Genomic DNA, 17,053 nt, shown 5'->3' on the forward strand with positions numbered 1-17,053 from the left:
GGAATGTGAAGGTATTCCACCTCAGGCTCTTACTGATGTAGCACAGAGTTGCAAGACACATTGTCTCCCACAATATGAAGAATAACATTTTAACACAATTCTTTGGGCTTATTCCCAACCCCACCACACACACACACATACTTTCTCCCTATCCTCTCTTTATTAATACTCTCTGGAATTAGGTAAGCAGGGTGCATCCCTCTGGGAATAGAGGGTGTATTTTCTGAAATGAAAAGCAGGGATGCACCCTACTTATCTAATTCCAGAGACTATTAATAACAATAATACTTGCATTTAATATACCACCTTATCAGACTTCTTTTAGACTTCTCAAAGTGCATCACAGAATATACTGTAAAGTGAATTTATTGTATATTTTGTGGGCGAAACGTGGCAGCCAATTGCACACAGCAATGTCCCACAAGCAGTCGTGGATTGAATGACCAAATTATTATTTTTTTTAAAAGGGATTATTATCCCCAGAAAAGCGATCCGCCAATTTGCAAGCAACCAGGTTCCTTAGCTACTGCTAGTTACACAGAGGTGTGTGGATTAAGGAAACTTGCCCCACATATCGCTCTGCCTGGAAATCTAATCCAGGTCCTCTTGCTTGCCAGGCAAGTGCTCTAACCATGAAGCTACAGAACTCCATTAGACTAAGGTCGGGAAGAGCCACGGCTTGGGGACCCCAATGTGTGTGTTTGAAAATGTTGAACCAGCTAAAACTGCATAGCTTGCTATTGAAATGACTGTCTGGCAAGCTTTCAACTGATTGTCCAGCTATGACCACCCTGCCCATGACGGCTTTTACTTGCAGGGTTAATAGGAGCTGATTAGAAAGAATTTCTGCACCCAGTGACCAGTCTTTCCCTCCAAGCTTGACTGGCTCTGGCCTCTTGCATGTCCCTCATGCCCTCCGTTCCACCATTGATGGCTGCGCTTTTCGCCACTGCGCCCCGAAACTCTGGAACACTCTTCCTCTATCCCTGTGCCTTGCCCCTTCCTTCCCCATCTTCAGGTCTTGCCTGAAGACCTTCCTCATTGACCGTGCCTACGGTCACCACCATCTCTCCCCGTTTCGTCATCGTGCTCCACCACTGTCAAGTGCTCTGGGATGCTAACCTTCATGAGGAGCAATATATAAATACAAGTTGTTGTTGATGAGCCTAGCTGAATAGTCTGTCATCTACAATGCCCTAGAGTACTATGGAACCACATGGCTCAGAAACTGGACTACCAAGTCCACTATAAAGGATTGACTGGATTCCAACATTACCAGTCACGTTATCCTGGAGTTAGTTCATCTTCCCCCAAGCATGGGGAAAGTAACCCTGGAATACAACAATAACAATTTACATTTTATACTGTGACTGGGAGCCCTTGATGGGGTGGGGGGGCACCGGGGAAAGGAGAGGAAAGATTGGTCAAAGTAAGAACAAAGTGATAGGTGTTATAGTGGATTTGAAAGCAGAAAGAGAGAGGGCAAGGTGGAGGGATCCTGGAACAGAGTTCCAGAGTGTGGGGGCAGAGTGCCCGAAGGCTCAGCTACCAATAGCAAGTGTATGAATCAGGCCAGTGTTTGTTAAGCAGAACAAGCAGTCATGGCAGTGGAGTTTCAGGAGATCATAGAGGTTTAAATGTGAGGACAGATATCTTGAATTCAATCCACTGGGGGGAATGGGGTGCCAGTGTAGCTGAACGCGTATACAGTGCCTACATCAGATAATATTTACCACTTGTTACCCAAATATTATTAATAATCCTGGCGTTTGGTATATAGAGTCGGGGGTCATCCCAAAGTGCTTCACAAGATTTATTGTGATTGACTTTATTTGTGGGCGAACACAGCAATCAATTTGTGCACAGCAATGTCCCACAAGCAACCATGAAGTGAATGGCCAATTGTATTTGAGGGATTCTTGGTCAGGACACAGGCAGAAACTCCATTCTCTTTTCGAGTAGTGCCATGGGATCTTTAATGTCCACCTTAACAGGCAGACGGGACTTTGGTTTAACATTTCATCCGAAAGACAGCACCTCCGACAATGCTACACACCATTAGCACTACATTGGAGCGTCAGTTTAGACAAAGTGATTCCAAGCTTGAACCCAAATTTTTCTGACTCAGAGGTGAGAATGCTACCACTGAGCCAGACGGACAGTTTTACCCAAACTTCCTGCTCTATCCTTTGTAATTCATCAGGCTGTTCCTTTACAATTCCCCAATTTATAACCAGCACCTTATTTCTCCTCTGCTGCCGAGTCACTCGTCTGCTGCACATTTTCAGCACTTTTGTTTCCATAATATTTTTACATGATTTAGTTCTGAATGAAACAGTTTTAATTAAAATAATCCTTATCAAAGTCCAGCTGGGATTTCAAACAGTACAAGAATAATAGTGTTTTATTCTGAAAACTGGTTGAAATTATTACCTTTAGTGCCGTAAATATAGATCCATATAATATCTGCTGGTTAACACTACAATATGATTATTCCAGTGGAGCAAAAAGGTAATTGGGTCAGCATCACATATCATTATAATTATTCCCCTAAACTGCATTATGGGACCTGATAAATACTTTTGAAGTAAAATTTTACATTCATAATGCTTTTTGGAATTCACATTTTAATTTAGAATTTCCTTTGCAATTTTCTTTCAATTCAATTACATGTCTGTGAATAATGAGTGATGAATTAGTAAAGGAATCTCCCATTATCTGATACAGTGATCATGGCATTGATTTGAACAATGATGCATCATTGCTGAACAAAGATGTGATGAGCCTATGATACCTGACAGCATAATTTATCAGTACTGAAAGTGAGAGGAAAAGTTTAATTAGTGCAGCAAGATTTCTACAGCCTAATAGATTGGAAATGTTATGGATTATGTATGTCACTACAACAGTCTGTGAAGAAGGAATCCAACAGCAGAGGTACAGTGGACTGAAAGCTTTCAATTTCCTTCTCCGCTCTGATATTTTATAACCCATTGGAGGCACGATATTATTGACTCTCAGGTCACACAGCTCTAAATCAAATAATAAAAATAATAATCCTTGCATTTGATATAGCGCCTTATCATGTCATTGAGACGTCTCCGGGATCCATTACTGTGAAGCGTTCTGAGATGCTGTCCGGTGTGTAAGGCGCTATATAAATCCAAGTTGTTATTGTTGTCTCAAAGCGCTTCACAAAATGTATAGTAAAGTGAATTGACTGTATATTTTGTGGGTGAAACCAATGCACTGGGTGAAACCCCCTCCCTCACCAAAAACAATTGAATGGGCTTTTTCATTTATTTCATCTATTTGAAAACGTTTTAATACCACACCTCAATCCAAGTGTTTTGCAGGATTTACTGTACTGTGTATTATTGGTGTATTACTGGTGAATATGGCTACCAATTTAAATACAGCCATATCCCACAAACCGCTATGAAATGATTGATCAATTTATCTGAGGGATTTTTGGCCAGGGCACAGGGAGAAACTCACTTTACATTTCGAAAATTGCCATGGGATCTTTAATGTGCACCTAAACAGACAGGTAACACGTCTTCAATGAACAACACCTCTGACAATGAAGCACTTCCCAGCATTGCACTATTGTCAGCCTTGACTCCAGATATGGAGCTTGAACCCACAATGTTTTGACCTAGAGGCCAGAACTGAGCCAGGATAGCACTTAAGGCCTTTGTAAATCAAATGGCCACTGCAGTTCTTAACCTTAAGATTTTCCTGTTGTAACATCCATTCTTCCAGCAACTAACTATGCTTGTGTTTTGAGCTACCAAAACAAGTTTGTGATGGCACTGTGATAATGGTGATAAAATCGTCTACCTACTGTGAATCAGAAGGCCAAAATGACAGTCATGACAATGTTAGCGAGTAATTAGATCAATAACATGTTAAATCTGTCTTCACACAGTTTTTTCAGCCTGTGTCAAATCACTGACGCATTAAGGACTTTAATTAGGATTCTTTCAGATCTTGGCTTCCTGGCTTTATTCGTATTTGAATAAACATCTGCAGGCAACACGTTAGGAGTTCAGACAGTGAGTTAAACCCTGTCCCTAATTTCTATGGATTCTCTACTTTTATCTAAAGGAGAGTGTCATTTTTTTTACTTGTTTTAAAAAAGGTGCCTCAATAAAAAAAATTAAGTGAAGGAAAATGAATTTACAATTTACTTTGAAGGAACAGGGTGGAGAATTGAATTATCTTGTAACTGCACTAAATTGTAGTTGAATGCATTTCTAAAACTATGCAGTAACTCCAATAATGAGGTGACAACTGTTGACTTTTTGTTTTGATCAGCTGGCTGTGTGAAACATGCAGAAACCCATCACTATGCTTCAGAGTATGCAAATCAAGATTTCCACATATCCCAGCTACACATGGAAATCCCAGAGATAGATTGTTGGATGGAATGCGCACTCTCTCCCTGGAAGGATGCATCCTGCTTACCTAATTCTGGAAAGCATTAGGCGCAGGTTGGCAAGAGCCAAAGCTTGTGGATGCCAGAGTGTCTGTTGGGGTAACTGCTGGAGTCTAACCAGCTAAAGTCGCATTGCTTGCCATTGACATTGCTGTCCGGCAAGCTTTCAAGGTAGTTAACATGGGCTGCACTCCAATTAGGGATGTTTGAAGTTCCAGCCCTAAGTGTTAATTGGGCATCAGCAACCGGTTAATGAAGCAGCACCAATATTCAGCCGGGTGCTAAAGAGAGGGGGGAGAATCTGGAGAAGACGACTATAAAAAGCAATAGCTCCCTTACCAAAATAAAGCTTTTTTTTGTTGCTAAAACCCTTGGTGCTAGTTTGTTTTCTGGGTGCAACCCCTACCCTTCAACACCAATCAACTCTTATTCCAAAAGGCAAAATACTCTTATTTTTCTTGAAACAAGTACTGACATCATAATGCTGCCAGTGAGACCTCAACCTTTGAGAAATTGATTCCCCTGAACATACAGAAATAGTTTCCATAAAAGTTTGTTATCTTTCAGTATTTTGAAAGAAAATCTTGTCTTATTTTGCAGTTGAATTCACTTTGTAGTCTCTTCTCTATTTATTATCTGCAAAACTGTTCAATCAGTCCTACAGGCAATAATTTATTACACAGCTTATCACTTGCATGTGAAAGTTCCTTGTGGCAATGTTGCTTTATTGTTTTACGAACAGAAGAACTGTGAGTATTGTGAATAATGTTCATTTAACAACAACAACGATATTACATTTGTAATGCGCCTTTCATGTCAAGTGGATAATTTCAAATACATTTATTTTCATACCATTTCATGTCAAAATCTACTTATTACTATAGAATTCTTAATCCATCTTCCCCCATCATTTTTGTGTAATGTTTCCCATTTTATATTATGAGCTGCAGTATTGCAGAGGTAGTGGGGAACAAGGCCATGGAGGGCTTTGAAAGTGAGGACCAGGATCTTGAACTGTATCCTGAGTGTGGTGGGAAGCCAGTGGAGTCGGGCGAGGATAGGGGTGATAGTGTTGGGAAGCTTAAAAATAAGAGGGTCAAACAAGACTCCAAGGATCTGGACTGTCTTAGTAAGGTAGAGGAAACTCAGCTGTGGAAACTTGGCTCTCATCCAGGACTTGATGTCTGTCAGACATTCTGTCAGGACAGCATGGTTCTGGAGTCGAGGGTGGAGGCAGAGAGTAGAGTTGGGTGTCATCCGCATACATGTGGAAGTTGACCCCATGTCTGTGGATGATGTCACCAAGAGGGAGCATATAGATATTGAAGAGGAGGGGACCAAGGACAGAGCCCTGAGGAACGCCACACGAGACGGTGCAGGAGCGAGAGGAGAAAACGTTTGTGGAGATGAAGTGGAGACGGTGTGAGAGCTAGGATCTGATCCATTCAAGGACAGAACCATGGTGGTTGAGGTGAGAGGAGAGGAGGAGGTTAGATTGGTCAACGCTATTGAATGCAGGAGAGGTCAAGAAGGATGAGGAGGCAGAGGAAGCCCTGGTCGCAGATGGACAGAATGTCATTTGTAACTTTGACCAGGACTGTTTCTGTGCTGTGGGCAGCACAGAAACCCGATTGGAGGGGTTCGTAAAGGGATTGGTGGGAGAGGAAGGAGCGAAGCTGGGAAGCAACGACTCGTTTCGGGACATTGGACACGAAAGGAAGGTTGGAGATGGGATAATAATTTGAGAGCAGGGATGAGTTCAGGGAGGATTTTTTTAAGGATAGGAGTTAGGATGGCCGTTTTTAAAAGGGTAGAAACAGTACGAGTGGACAGAAAAAGGTTTATGATGCCTGTGAGTAGGGGGGCAAGGAAGTGGAGCTGAGAGGTAAGGAGGGGTAGGGATGGGGTCAAGGGTGCAGGTGGTTGGTTTCATGTGGGTTATAGTAGTGGTGAAAGAGGAGGGGGAGACATGTTTGAAGTTGTGGAGGGAGGGATGGGTAGGGGCCAGGGTGTGAGGGAGAGATGTGGAGCGGTTAATAATCGGAAGGGCAGAGGTAGCTGAGTGGATCCCCTCAACTTTAGTTTCGAGGAATTCCAGCATCGCCTCGCAGTTGGCTTTGGAGGAGAGGATGTTGGAAGCGTGAGTGGGTGGGCGGGGGAGCCGGATGGTGATGGAGAAAAGGAGCCTGGGGTTGTCCTTGGCTTCGAAGATTGTCTTGGAGCAGAAGGACGATTTAGCGAAGGCGATGGCGGAGCGATAAGTTTTGACAAGGTCCAGCCAGATCTGCCAATGCACTGTTAAGTTACATTTGAGCCAGGTGCATTTGGTGGTGCACATCTGTGCCTTGAGGGAGCGGAGGTGGCTGATGTACCAGGGTGACTTCAGTGAGTAGGAGGCGTTTCGGGAAGTGAGGGGAGCAAGGACATCGAGACTGGTGGAGAGGGAGTTGTGGAGGAGAGTGACCGAGGAGGCTAGGTCATTGTGGGAGGAAGCCCAGAAGGGGAGGAGTTCAGATGACTCCAAGGCAGCGGAAAGGGAAAGGGGGAGATTTTTTTCCAGGGGCGGTAGGAGATGGAGGTGGTTTAGGTGGTGGTGGGAAGAGTGTTTGAGGAGTTAAGGGAGGTGAAGTAATGATTCGAGATCGCTTTGTTGGTGATGGTGAGGTCCAAGACGCTGAGGTTATAATATAATAATAATAATAATAATAATAATCCTTGCATTTGATATAGCGCTTTTCACGTCAGGAGGACATCCCAAAGCGCTTCACAGAACACACTGTAAAGTGAATTGACTGTATATTTGTGGGCGAACGCGGCAGCCAATTGCGCACAGCAATGTCCCACAAACAGTCGTAGATTGAAAATGACCAATTTAATTATTGTTTTTTTTTTTGGAGGGATTATTATTAGGCTCTGTGTGGAGTAAGGAAACTTGCCCAAGGTTTCGCCCTCTGCCTGGAATTGAACTCAGGTCTCTCACTTGCAAAGCGAGTGCTCTAACCACTGAGCTACAGGACTCCACAAAGGTTCCGAGTAATCACCAGGTCAAGCAGTTGGCCATGGACGTGGGTGGCAGAGTGGATGTGGAGGAGAGGTTCTGAGAGGAGAAGTCCTCAGAGATAGAGCAGTGCAGGTTGAAGTCGCCTAGGATGAGGAGGCTTTCAGAGCAGAGGGAGAGGGAAGATAGGAGTGTGGAGATGTCCAAGAGGAAGGTGGGGAAGTGTTTGGGGGGATGATAAACAAGGAGGATTTTGAGGGAAAGGTTAGAGGGGTGATAAAGAGTAAGGTGCTCAAAGGAGGGGAAGGCTCCAGAGGAGTAAGGGGATAGGCCGAGCGGGGATCAGGAGAGGAAAGCCACACCGCCACCACAGGTGGTGTGGCCTCTGTTAGGGGGAAGGTGTCACCTGGGGCCCAGGTTTCTGTGAGGGCAAGAATGTCGATGTTTGGATGGTGAACGTTTTGCAGGAAAGGGAGCAGACATTTTGTAGGCCAATGCGGAGAGTGATGGTGGTGATGGTAATCCCAAAAAGTACAGCTGGCACCAATGCCCACAACTGTAAAACAGATTAAAACTATGCACATTCCACATCTGCATTCCACTGGACTGGATAAACTAAACACATTGAATCTCTGTTCTCATTTGCAAACCAACAATTAACCCTCTGCAAAAGCAATTCCCCTGTTTGTAGAACAAAATTCTGGGAGAGAATTGTTGAAAGAGTTAATGTCCTTTAAAACATTTTGTTGCACTGGTTCAAATCCACTGATATTCTGGGAGATGCACCCCTTTTCTCTCGCATTAACAAGCAAGTGGGAAATAACATAACCAATCACAGAGGGACGTATGAGAAGCCCTCTGACAGAGTAATCTTTAACACTTTCCCAGCCTGACAGGCGCTATACCAAAGGTAAGGATTGTTATTTACTTTATGGCTGTTTGTAGGATACTGTTGTGTGCAAATTGACTGCTACTTTTGCCTACAAAATACAGTCACTCATATTACAGTAAATCCTGCAAAGCACTATGAGACGTGAAAAGCAACTATTATTATTGTTCTACATATCTAAATGCCATAAATTTTGGATTGGGCTTACTGCAAGTTCACTTGTAATGCTGACAGTGATAGTATATTACACACCATGGCAACATGTGGAAGTGAGCAACTTAGCCTCTGCAAGAGCAAGAAACTCATTTGATTTTTTTAAAATGTGTTTACTAAGAGATCTTAAAATAAAGTATTCCAGTGGAATAAACATTATGTGTGATCAGTATAGATATTCTTTAATACAAAAGCAATTATCTTTAGCTTCTGTAGGTAATAAATATTGACATTGTAATATTTTTAAATGATCCACTAACAGAATGGAGTAGGAGTGTTTTAGCACAATAATGTCCAATAAAAAAAATTGCAAAATTCCCATATCCCTTGTACATTAAACTATCAGCTGAAATTTTTCATTTTTGAAAGTACACAACTTTTTCACAAATGTAAGGAGTGACTAAGGGTATGTTTCAGTGGTACTGCAGTCCAGTAGCTCAGCTGTGGAACTTATTCTCTCAGTTACTCCTAATATATCAGAGAACACATATGGGAGCAATAGCTATCTAACTGAATTAACTCAGACAAGTTATCTTGATGAAGTTTGGTCTAATTGATATTGGACAATCAGTTGTCAATGACCTTTAGAGATAAGTAAAATTATAACTGTATTATTGGTGTTTTACTATGAAAGGCTCAAATCTACACAATGGATCTATGGTGCATATTAAACATGTTCAAACACGAGGGATTGATTTAAAATGAAAAGGATTATGAATTACCTGTAACTAATTACGGGTGGATAATTTGTTCCACTCTGAGATGCCAGCTGACATGAAGCATGCCATATAAATGCAAGTGGTGCTGTAAATTACATATTTAAAGGCTCCTTTATGCATTGAACATGTTTATTAACTAGAGAGTCCAGCAAGGAGGGGCGTATACCCTTGACGTGACAGTCTTGGATATGAGTTTCAGCAGTACTAAAAACCATTAGAAAATTTTACAACACTTATCTCACTAGGATTATTCTACTCATTAGGACTTTAGTTCATAAGGTTGAGGACATGTCTAATAGAAAAGTGTGGGTGCACGTGTTCTGCATTTTCCGCCTCAACGGTCCTCGTCTGCTACAAGCCTGCTACAAACATCCCCTCGGGTACCAGCTTTTACACGCAGTGCGCAAACTAATAGCAACTAAGAGGCACAGGCCTTTTGCGCTGTTTGCTTGACGCCGCTACTATGGCTGGAGCGTCTCCGATAGCGCATTCGCTGCGCTGTGAATTTGAGGATTGCGGAAGCAGATTGTGCAGGAAATCAACTTCGCTTGTGAGTAAACGTCGATAGGAAAAGCAGCTGCTTCACACTACTGTACTGCGATGAATACTTGGTAAGTGCTGTACTATTCAAATTAAAATATTTAGTATTTTAAACATAACTACATTTTCAGCAAATATATACCTATAGTTTTAATCAGGGTTGTTTCACTTTTTAGGTTGTACAATACAAAAATGACCAAACGTTTTTGTAAATCCTGTAAGGAAGCCAAGGGACAACACTTCTCAATTTCCGTCTGTCCCTCAGATAGAATTGTATTCTATCCAGATGGCCTTTACGAAGACAGGAGCAGTTGTTTTGCCGTGTTTGCTGTCATACAATTGACCATGTTAGCAAGTGCACCCTTGATGAGCACATGAAATCTCAGCAACAATGTGAACGCAAAGTAGCGGCAATAAAGAAAAAAATGAAGGTAAAATACTTTTGATGTATATAATATTAAATGAAATTGTATCATTATTTGTTTTCACTTTAATTTAGAAAGAAAATCTTAATTTGTATGATTACAATAGTTAATCTCCTTCCTTTTTGATTCAATTTTAAAAGCACGTAAAGCAACCACAGCAAACAAAAACAAATGGAAAGAACATTTCTAACGACAAATGCATCATGAAGATCAATTGTTATATTTTTCTTTCTAGGCAGATCTGGACCTCAAAGACAACTTGCTCTAGTGACCTGCTTCTCTAGAGCCACTGCATCATCTATGGAGAGGAAAGAATTCATATTGGACTTTGTGCAGTGTTTGACTCGAGCAGACATATTGCTTGAAAAAGCTCCTGCCTTCCATGAGTTTGTATGCAAGACACAAAACAGGGAGGGACTATTCCAACACCATCAAGCTTCGTAATACATATTTGAAGGAACTTATTCATGAGCATGAAGCATTTTTGAAGAAACATGTTGAGGACACGGAAGTTTTTTTTTCCAATAATCTATGATGTGTTATTTCATCATGTTTAGTTTTTAAAAATGAGAAAAGAAAAAATATATAGGTTAGAAGAAAAATGTGTCTCTGAATAGCACCAACTGGCCCTCCGGAATTTCCCGCAAAATACGCAAAGTGCTCCACAATTTTTGCAAATATTTTCGTACTTTTCTATTTTCGTACTTGTCCCAGGTTATGACTCCCTAACAGTCGAACCACGTAAAAGGATTTTTTTTTAATAATACCTCTCTTATACTACTGAAGCAATAATACAATGCTTTCTAAAGGTAAGATGTGTTGATTATGGATTATGAAACAGAATTTCAAAATTCATAGAATTTAGAAACTGAGTACTCTAAATGAAGGTCCCAATGAGATGTATTTGTTACAACCAAGTCAAGAATCTGATGTTTCTGTTTTATGATGTGCTCACATCTGAAAGATGGACTGAAAAGAGAAATATGAGTTTAACTTGATGATTCTGATGGCAAAGTGAGGTGTTCTGTTTGTGATGGCAGCAAAAGACTAAATGTACAGGACATATGAAGAAACCAAGAAAACCTGTGATGTCTGAGTTGGTGCAGATGAAGAGAATGCAATTGATTGAAAATGCCGAGTGCGTGTATAATGGCAAGTCAACTAGTCAAGGACTGGAATGTGAACCAACAGACAAAAGAATTACACAACCAAAGCAGGAGTGAAGACTTTATTAAAGATCAACAGTGGAACCCACAAATGTGTTTGCAAATGTTTTATTAAGAGGCAGAATGGAGATGAGCCTAAATGAGATCAATGTATAGCCACAGGTTACAATTTCCTATCTTTATTTCTAATGTTTTTGGGGGAAATATATGGGTTAATTACTGACAATCGTAGATGGAGTTATTTTGTAAACAAATCACAAAACAGGTTGCAAAGGGGCTTTGAAAAACCTGATGGGAAATAAATTGTAGAAGCCAATGCGAGAAACAGAAATAATCCTCTGAAATGAAATGACCTCATCACACTAGTCCTTGCTAGGCTCCAGTGGCTCCCAATTACTGAATGGATCGATTTTAAAAATCCTCTTACTCATTTTCAAATCTCTTCATTCCCTCGCATCTCCCTACCTATCCGATCTGCTTACCCACCACTCCACCACCCGTGGCCTCTGCTCGGCTGTTCCAGCCTCTTGCTTGTCAATCATCCCTTCTGCTCCACCATTGGTGGCAATGCCTTCAGCCACTACCCCCCAAAACTCCGGGACTCTTTCCCTCAATCCTTCCGCCTTGCCCCTCCCTCCACACTTTCAAATCCCACCTAAAGACCTTCCTTTTTGATCGTGCTTACGGTCACCACCCCTCTCCCTCTTCTCCTGGCTCAGGATCAGACTCCGCCACTGTCAAGTGCACCGGGCCACTACCCTGTGTAAAGGGCGCTATATGAATGCAAATTGTTGTTGTTTGCAATTATATTAAAGGTTATTTAAATTTGAAGAATGAACAGCTATGGGGAGCTCATTCTGCACCAGCATTTCACAAGGAAAGGCTCACTCTGGGTTAAGGACAATATTACATTAGTAAACAATTTCAGTCTTTGTATAACTTTATTATTGCAATATTGGCAATTACCAATATTAATAGGAAGTGCTCTGAGTTGCTATTCTGCATGAAGAGTGCTATATAAATGCAAGTTGTTGTAATTTTCAGTGTTACTGTGCAGAGACTAAAAATGTACTGACTGTCAGACCCCAGAGATGAGTCTTCAAATACCTGCTGATAATCTGAGAGTTTACAAACTGTATTCCAGACTTCATATAGAATTTGTTTTAATAATGACATCAAAAATATTTTAGATTTTAATAATTAAAAATTAGATTTGTTCATAACTATAAGAATAAGTCCATTTCATTAATGTGATGTGGCAAATTCTCGCTGTTGGTCTGTAACTCACTACAATACTTATCCCAGAATATAAGTGAAGACAGGACAAAATAAGAGTCATTCAGTTTCCCCCCCCCCACACACACACACACACTTGCTACCTCTGCTGACAATATACAACCTGTTCTCTCATGAACTCTATCCAACCCACTGACTATATACAATCTGCCTTCTCATGGACTATCCACCCACTGATGATACACAATCGACCCTCTCATGGACAATCCATCCCACTCGTTTTAATATAATCTATTCTCTCAATGGACTCCATCAAATCCACTGATTATATACAAACCAATTACTCAAAATAATCTGCAATCTCGTGGTCTCCCTTCAACCCACCAAATCTACTGAGCAAGACACCCGGTGATGTGACAATAAACAGACAGTGAGGGTATAAGTTACAGTGCAGGCATCTAACAAATGAAATATCTTTTCACTGAAGTATACCATGATTTACATTTGATTGTTACTGTAATTTGTCTTGTGAACACACGTTCTAGAACGACTTGAGACGTCTTCCCAACGTGAATGGCGCTATACAAATGTAATTTTGAATTGTATTGTACTGTTCAAAAAAATTCTTAATAATAATAATAATAATCCTTGCATTTGATATAGCGCCTTTCACGTCTTCTAGACGTCCCAAAGCGCTTCACAGAATATAATGTTTGCCACTGAACTGGATGTAAAACACATCTTCTGTCCTGGTATAGTAATATAATAATAGTCCTTGCATTTAATGTAGTGCTTTTCACATCTTCTCGACATCTCAAAGCGCTTCACAGAATAGACTGTAAAGTGAATTGACTGTATATTTGTGGGCGAACGCGGCAGCCAATTGCGCACAGCAATGTCCCACAAACAGTCGTGGATTGAAAATGACCAATTTATTATTGTTTTTTTTGGAGGGATTATTATTAGGTGTGTGGAGTAAGGAAACGTGCCCAAGGTTTCGCCCTGCCTGGAATTGAACCCAGGTCTCTCACTTGCAAAGCGAGTGCTCTAACCACTGAGCTACAGGACTCCACTTATTCTTATTCATCACTTATTCTTATTCCTCACTTAAAATACTTCATCCCTTTATTTTACAGATGGCTACACAACCGATGATATTCAGTTCTATTGGAGCGGTGGTAAATATGCAGTCACAGGAGTAGAAAAGATTGAATTGCCACAGTTCGACATAGTTGATCACCAGATGATTTCAAAACTAGTGGTTTTTGCCACAGGTAAACCATTTAATAAGAAATTCAGACTACGTCACTTCTATCAATGAATTTTGCGTATGATTGTTGTACACTAATAGGTATCATAAACTTAAGTAGATTATGTCAGACCGTTGCCTAAATATATTTAGAGCCCATTAACATTGAGATACAGTCTAATCTCATTAGGAATTGTAATGACAACTTCTTGTTATAACAAAGCTTTTCCACTGTCTCAGTTTCCCATTAACATCTGTCAAGAAACTCAAGCCTCTATAAGATGAGCCAATGATAAGAATTGCTTAATTGATTCCCTTACATTTGTTAAATGAAGTCTTGACTGTATTCCAAGAATCTCATGCTTTCTTATTGAGTCTCATTAGGCCTTTAATTTGTTCCTGGAATTTTGAACAAAGTTGGAATATTCACATGTGAATTCTTGAATTGAATTTGACGCATATATTATTATTATTGATCTTTTGGTCAACAAAGATTAGTAATTATATCCAGAGTAAATCTTTACAAATAGTCTGTCAGAAATCAACATTGCTTTTGGTATCTTTGAATTTTGGTCTTATAATATTGATAACAGAATCCAACAGTTCCATTCAAGTTGTAAAAGCTGTGTGCCTACGACACTGAAATTTGCTGTAGGGTTCCTGTAAAGGCCAACAGGGCAAAGGTATCTCCTGGTGAAGACTGGCATTCAGGCCGCAGTCACAGATTCAAATCCTCGCCTATTCCTTTAACATTCAGAGACATTACCCCAAGTTAAGGGCATTATATAAAGCAAGATGTTATTGTTGTTGCTAATCAGCCTAACTCAATTTGTTTGACATTTGGGGCAGTACGATTGTCTTCAGCACCAGGAACAGGAATGGGAAAAATTATGCTTCACTTTCCAAACTGTTAAACAGAGATCACTGCATGTAGGTGTGTGTGTTTGAATGTTGGGTAAGATAGGATTGGACTCAGCTTTGATGGCCCATAGGCTAAGAGTGACAGACACAGTCTTCTAATAGCTCACACAACAACATTGCATTTATGAAGCACCTTTCACATTGGGAGGACGTCCAAAAACCTAGAAAGCCTGGCGAGTTTGCACCCAAGTTGGGGGTTCGATTCAAGGGGGGTTAGCCAAGATGCGGTAGGGAAGTTGGGAAAGATGGACCTTGAAGGAGGCAAGGCAAGGAGGAGGAACTCCACAATGGAGTTCCAGAACAGGGGCAGAGAGGCTGGAAGGCCAATTGCCATTGGTAGGGCAGTTAGTGGAGACGTGAAGCAGGCCAACCAGCACTCGCTGAGGAGGAGGTGGGTTGATTTTACAAGATTAAAGACGTAGATGGTGTAAGACTGGGAGAGCTTTAAAAGTGAGGACAAGAATCTTGAACTTGGCGGATGGGGGAGCCAGTGGAACCGGGTGAAGATGGGAATGATAGGCTTGTGGAACCTGGTTCAGACACAAGCTGCAGAGTTCTGGATGGTCTGCAGTTTATGTAGGAAGAATTGGGAAGAATTGGGAAGTCCGGCAAGCAGAGAGTTGGTTTAGACTAGCACAGGAATAATGAGTACTTGACTAGAGGAAAGTCTTGGGGCATTATTCCAGTAGGAGTCTGCTATCTGCCAGAGAGGAAGAAGGCAGAATAAATTGGACGAGAAAATTAGTGGAGGTAAAAAGCAGTTGTAGGAAAGTATACCCAATCTCATCATGTAATTGATAAATTTCTTGGGACATGTTGATAAGATGGTCTGCCTTGCTCACTGAAAGCTTCAAGATAATAAATTTCCAAATCAAATCTGGCTCAGACGTGAAGAACAGCTAGTTTATTGAGTTAGCAACAGGTGAATGGGGGCTATATTCCAGCAAGTGTATAACAATTTAAATGGGATTGAAAAAATAAACCCAGATCGATACTTTAGGATGTAGCAAGACAGTACAAGAGGTCACAAGTTGAGAGTTGTAAAGGGCAATTTTGGGACAGATTCAATGAAGTTTCACTTTACTCAGAGGGTAATCAAAGACTGGAAAGGTGGTTGAGGCCAGGACACTGGACTCATTTAGCTGTGATGGTTGGTGAGGGGGCAGGGTGTGTGTTCAAGAAAAATGAGATTGGATGGGCCAAAGGGCCTTCTTCATCCAAGTCAATCTTATGATGTCAATAACTTCTGGAGAAGAGGAAGAAAAACATTTAACAAACAATAGAAACTGATAGCTTAAACCAAACACTGTATAATATATTTTATCCTCCTCTCAAATACTTCTATTTCAGCCTGTTAGAGCTAACATAGTTGGATATGGTTTCACTGAAAAAAATTGAGCTTATTTCATTATCAGGTACAGTACAGATTCTTAGGTAAGTTTACTGACTTGACAGGTGAGCATATGTTATTCTCTGCTGATCAGTAAATTTACTGACAGTCAGCGAATCACCTCTGTATCAATTTTAAAACTCACACTTTATATTAGTGTTAACTTATTTGATGTAATGCTACGAGCAGACATGATTATGATAAAGAACAGTGCAGAAAATAATGTCATGTATTGCTGGAGCTTTATATTTTCTGCATCATGAAGCTGTGGACAATCAACTAGAACCTATTATAATGACTTATTATGTAAGTCATAATAATGAATGGAGGCTGAATTACACAAACATAGAATAGTTACAGGTTGGCCATCTCTGACTTGCTAATGTTTTAAAACATTATAAACAGTGTAGTTGTTCCATAGTTTTAAAGCACCATTTTCATTACACAAGTGTTTTATAATGTTATCAATGGTGATGGATTTTCAAGCAAAATGTCTTTTGATTATTAATGGTTTTTCCTTTATGCTGTACATAGGTGAAATCTGTCCAAATGTCATTCTGTGGAGGTAATACTCGTGAAATTTATGCGTATTCATTTATGTAGTTGTAAAGCTTCATATTTCTATGCATTTGTTTTTTCAGGTTCTTATCCAAGGTTATCATTGAGTTTTAAGCTGAAAAGAAATATTGGCTATTTCATCTTACAAACATACATGCCCTCAACCTTGATCACAATTCTCTCATGGGTATCCTTCTGGATCAACTATGATGCTTCTGCTGCAAGAGTTGCCCTAGGTATTTAACTACAATCACTAATCTGGAACTGTGCTACAGTCTGAGGATGTACATTACCTACTGAGCTATGGA

The 17,053-nt window shown here is 40.6% G+C and overlaps 1 protein-coding gene across 2 annotated transcripts in view; it reads left to right on the forward strand.

Moving 5' to 3' along the window:
* LOC103178136 (gamma-aminobutyric acid type A receptor subunit beta1) overlaps window positions 1–17,053 on the forward strand; it is a 176,580-nt gene that overhangs the window by 138,221 nt on the left and 21,306 nt on the right. For both annotated transcript variants that reach the window (XM_007892704.2, XM_007892705.2), the window contains exons 6-7: window positions 13,764–13,901; window positions 16,829–16,981. In XM_007892704.2, the coding sequence (XP_007890895.1) occupies window positions 13,764–13,901; window positions 16,829–16,981 (291 nt within the window). The remainder of the gene's footprint in view (window positions 1–13,763; window positions 13,902–16,828; window positions 16,982–17,053) is intronic.

Source organism: Callorhinchus milii, unplaced genomic scaffold, assembly GCF_018977255.1.
Source record: "Callorhinchus milii isolate IMCB2004 unplaced genomic scaffold, IMCB_Cmil_1.0 Scaffold1, whole genome shotgun sequence".
NCBI classification, from domain to species: domain Eukaryota; kingdom Metazoa; phylum Chordata; class Chondrichthyes; order Chimaeriformes; family Callorhinchidae; genus Callorhinchus; species Callorhinchus milii.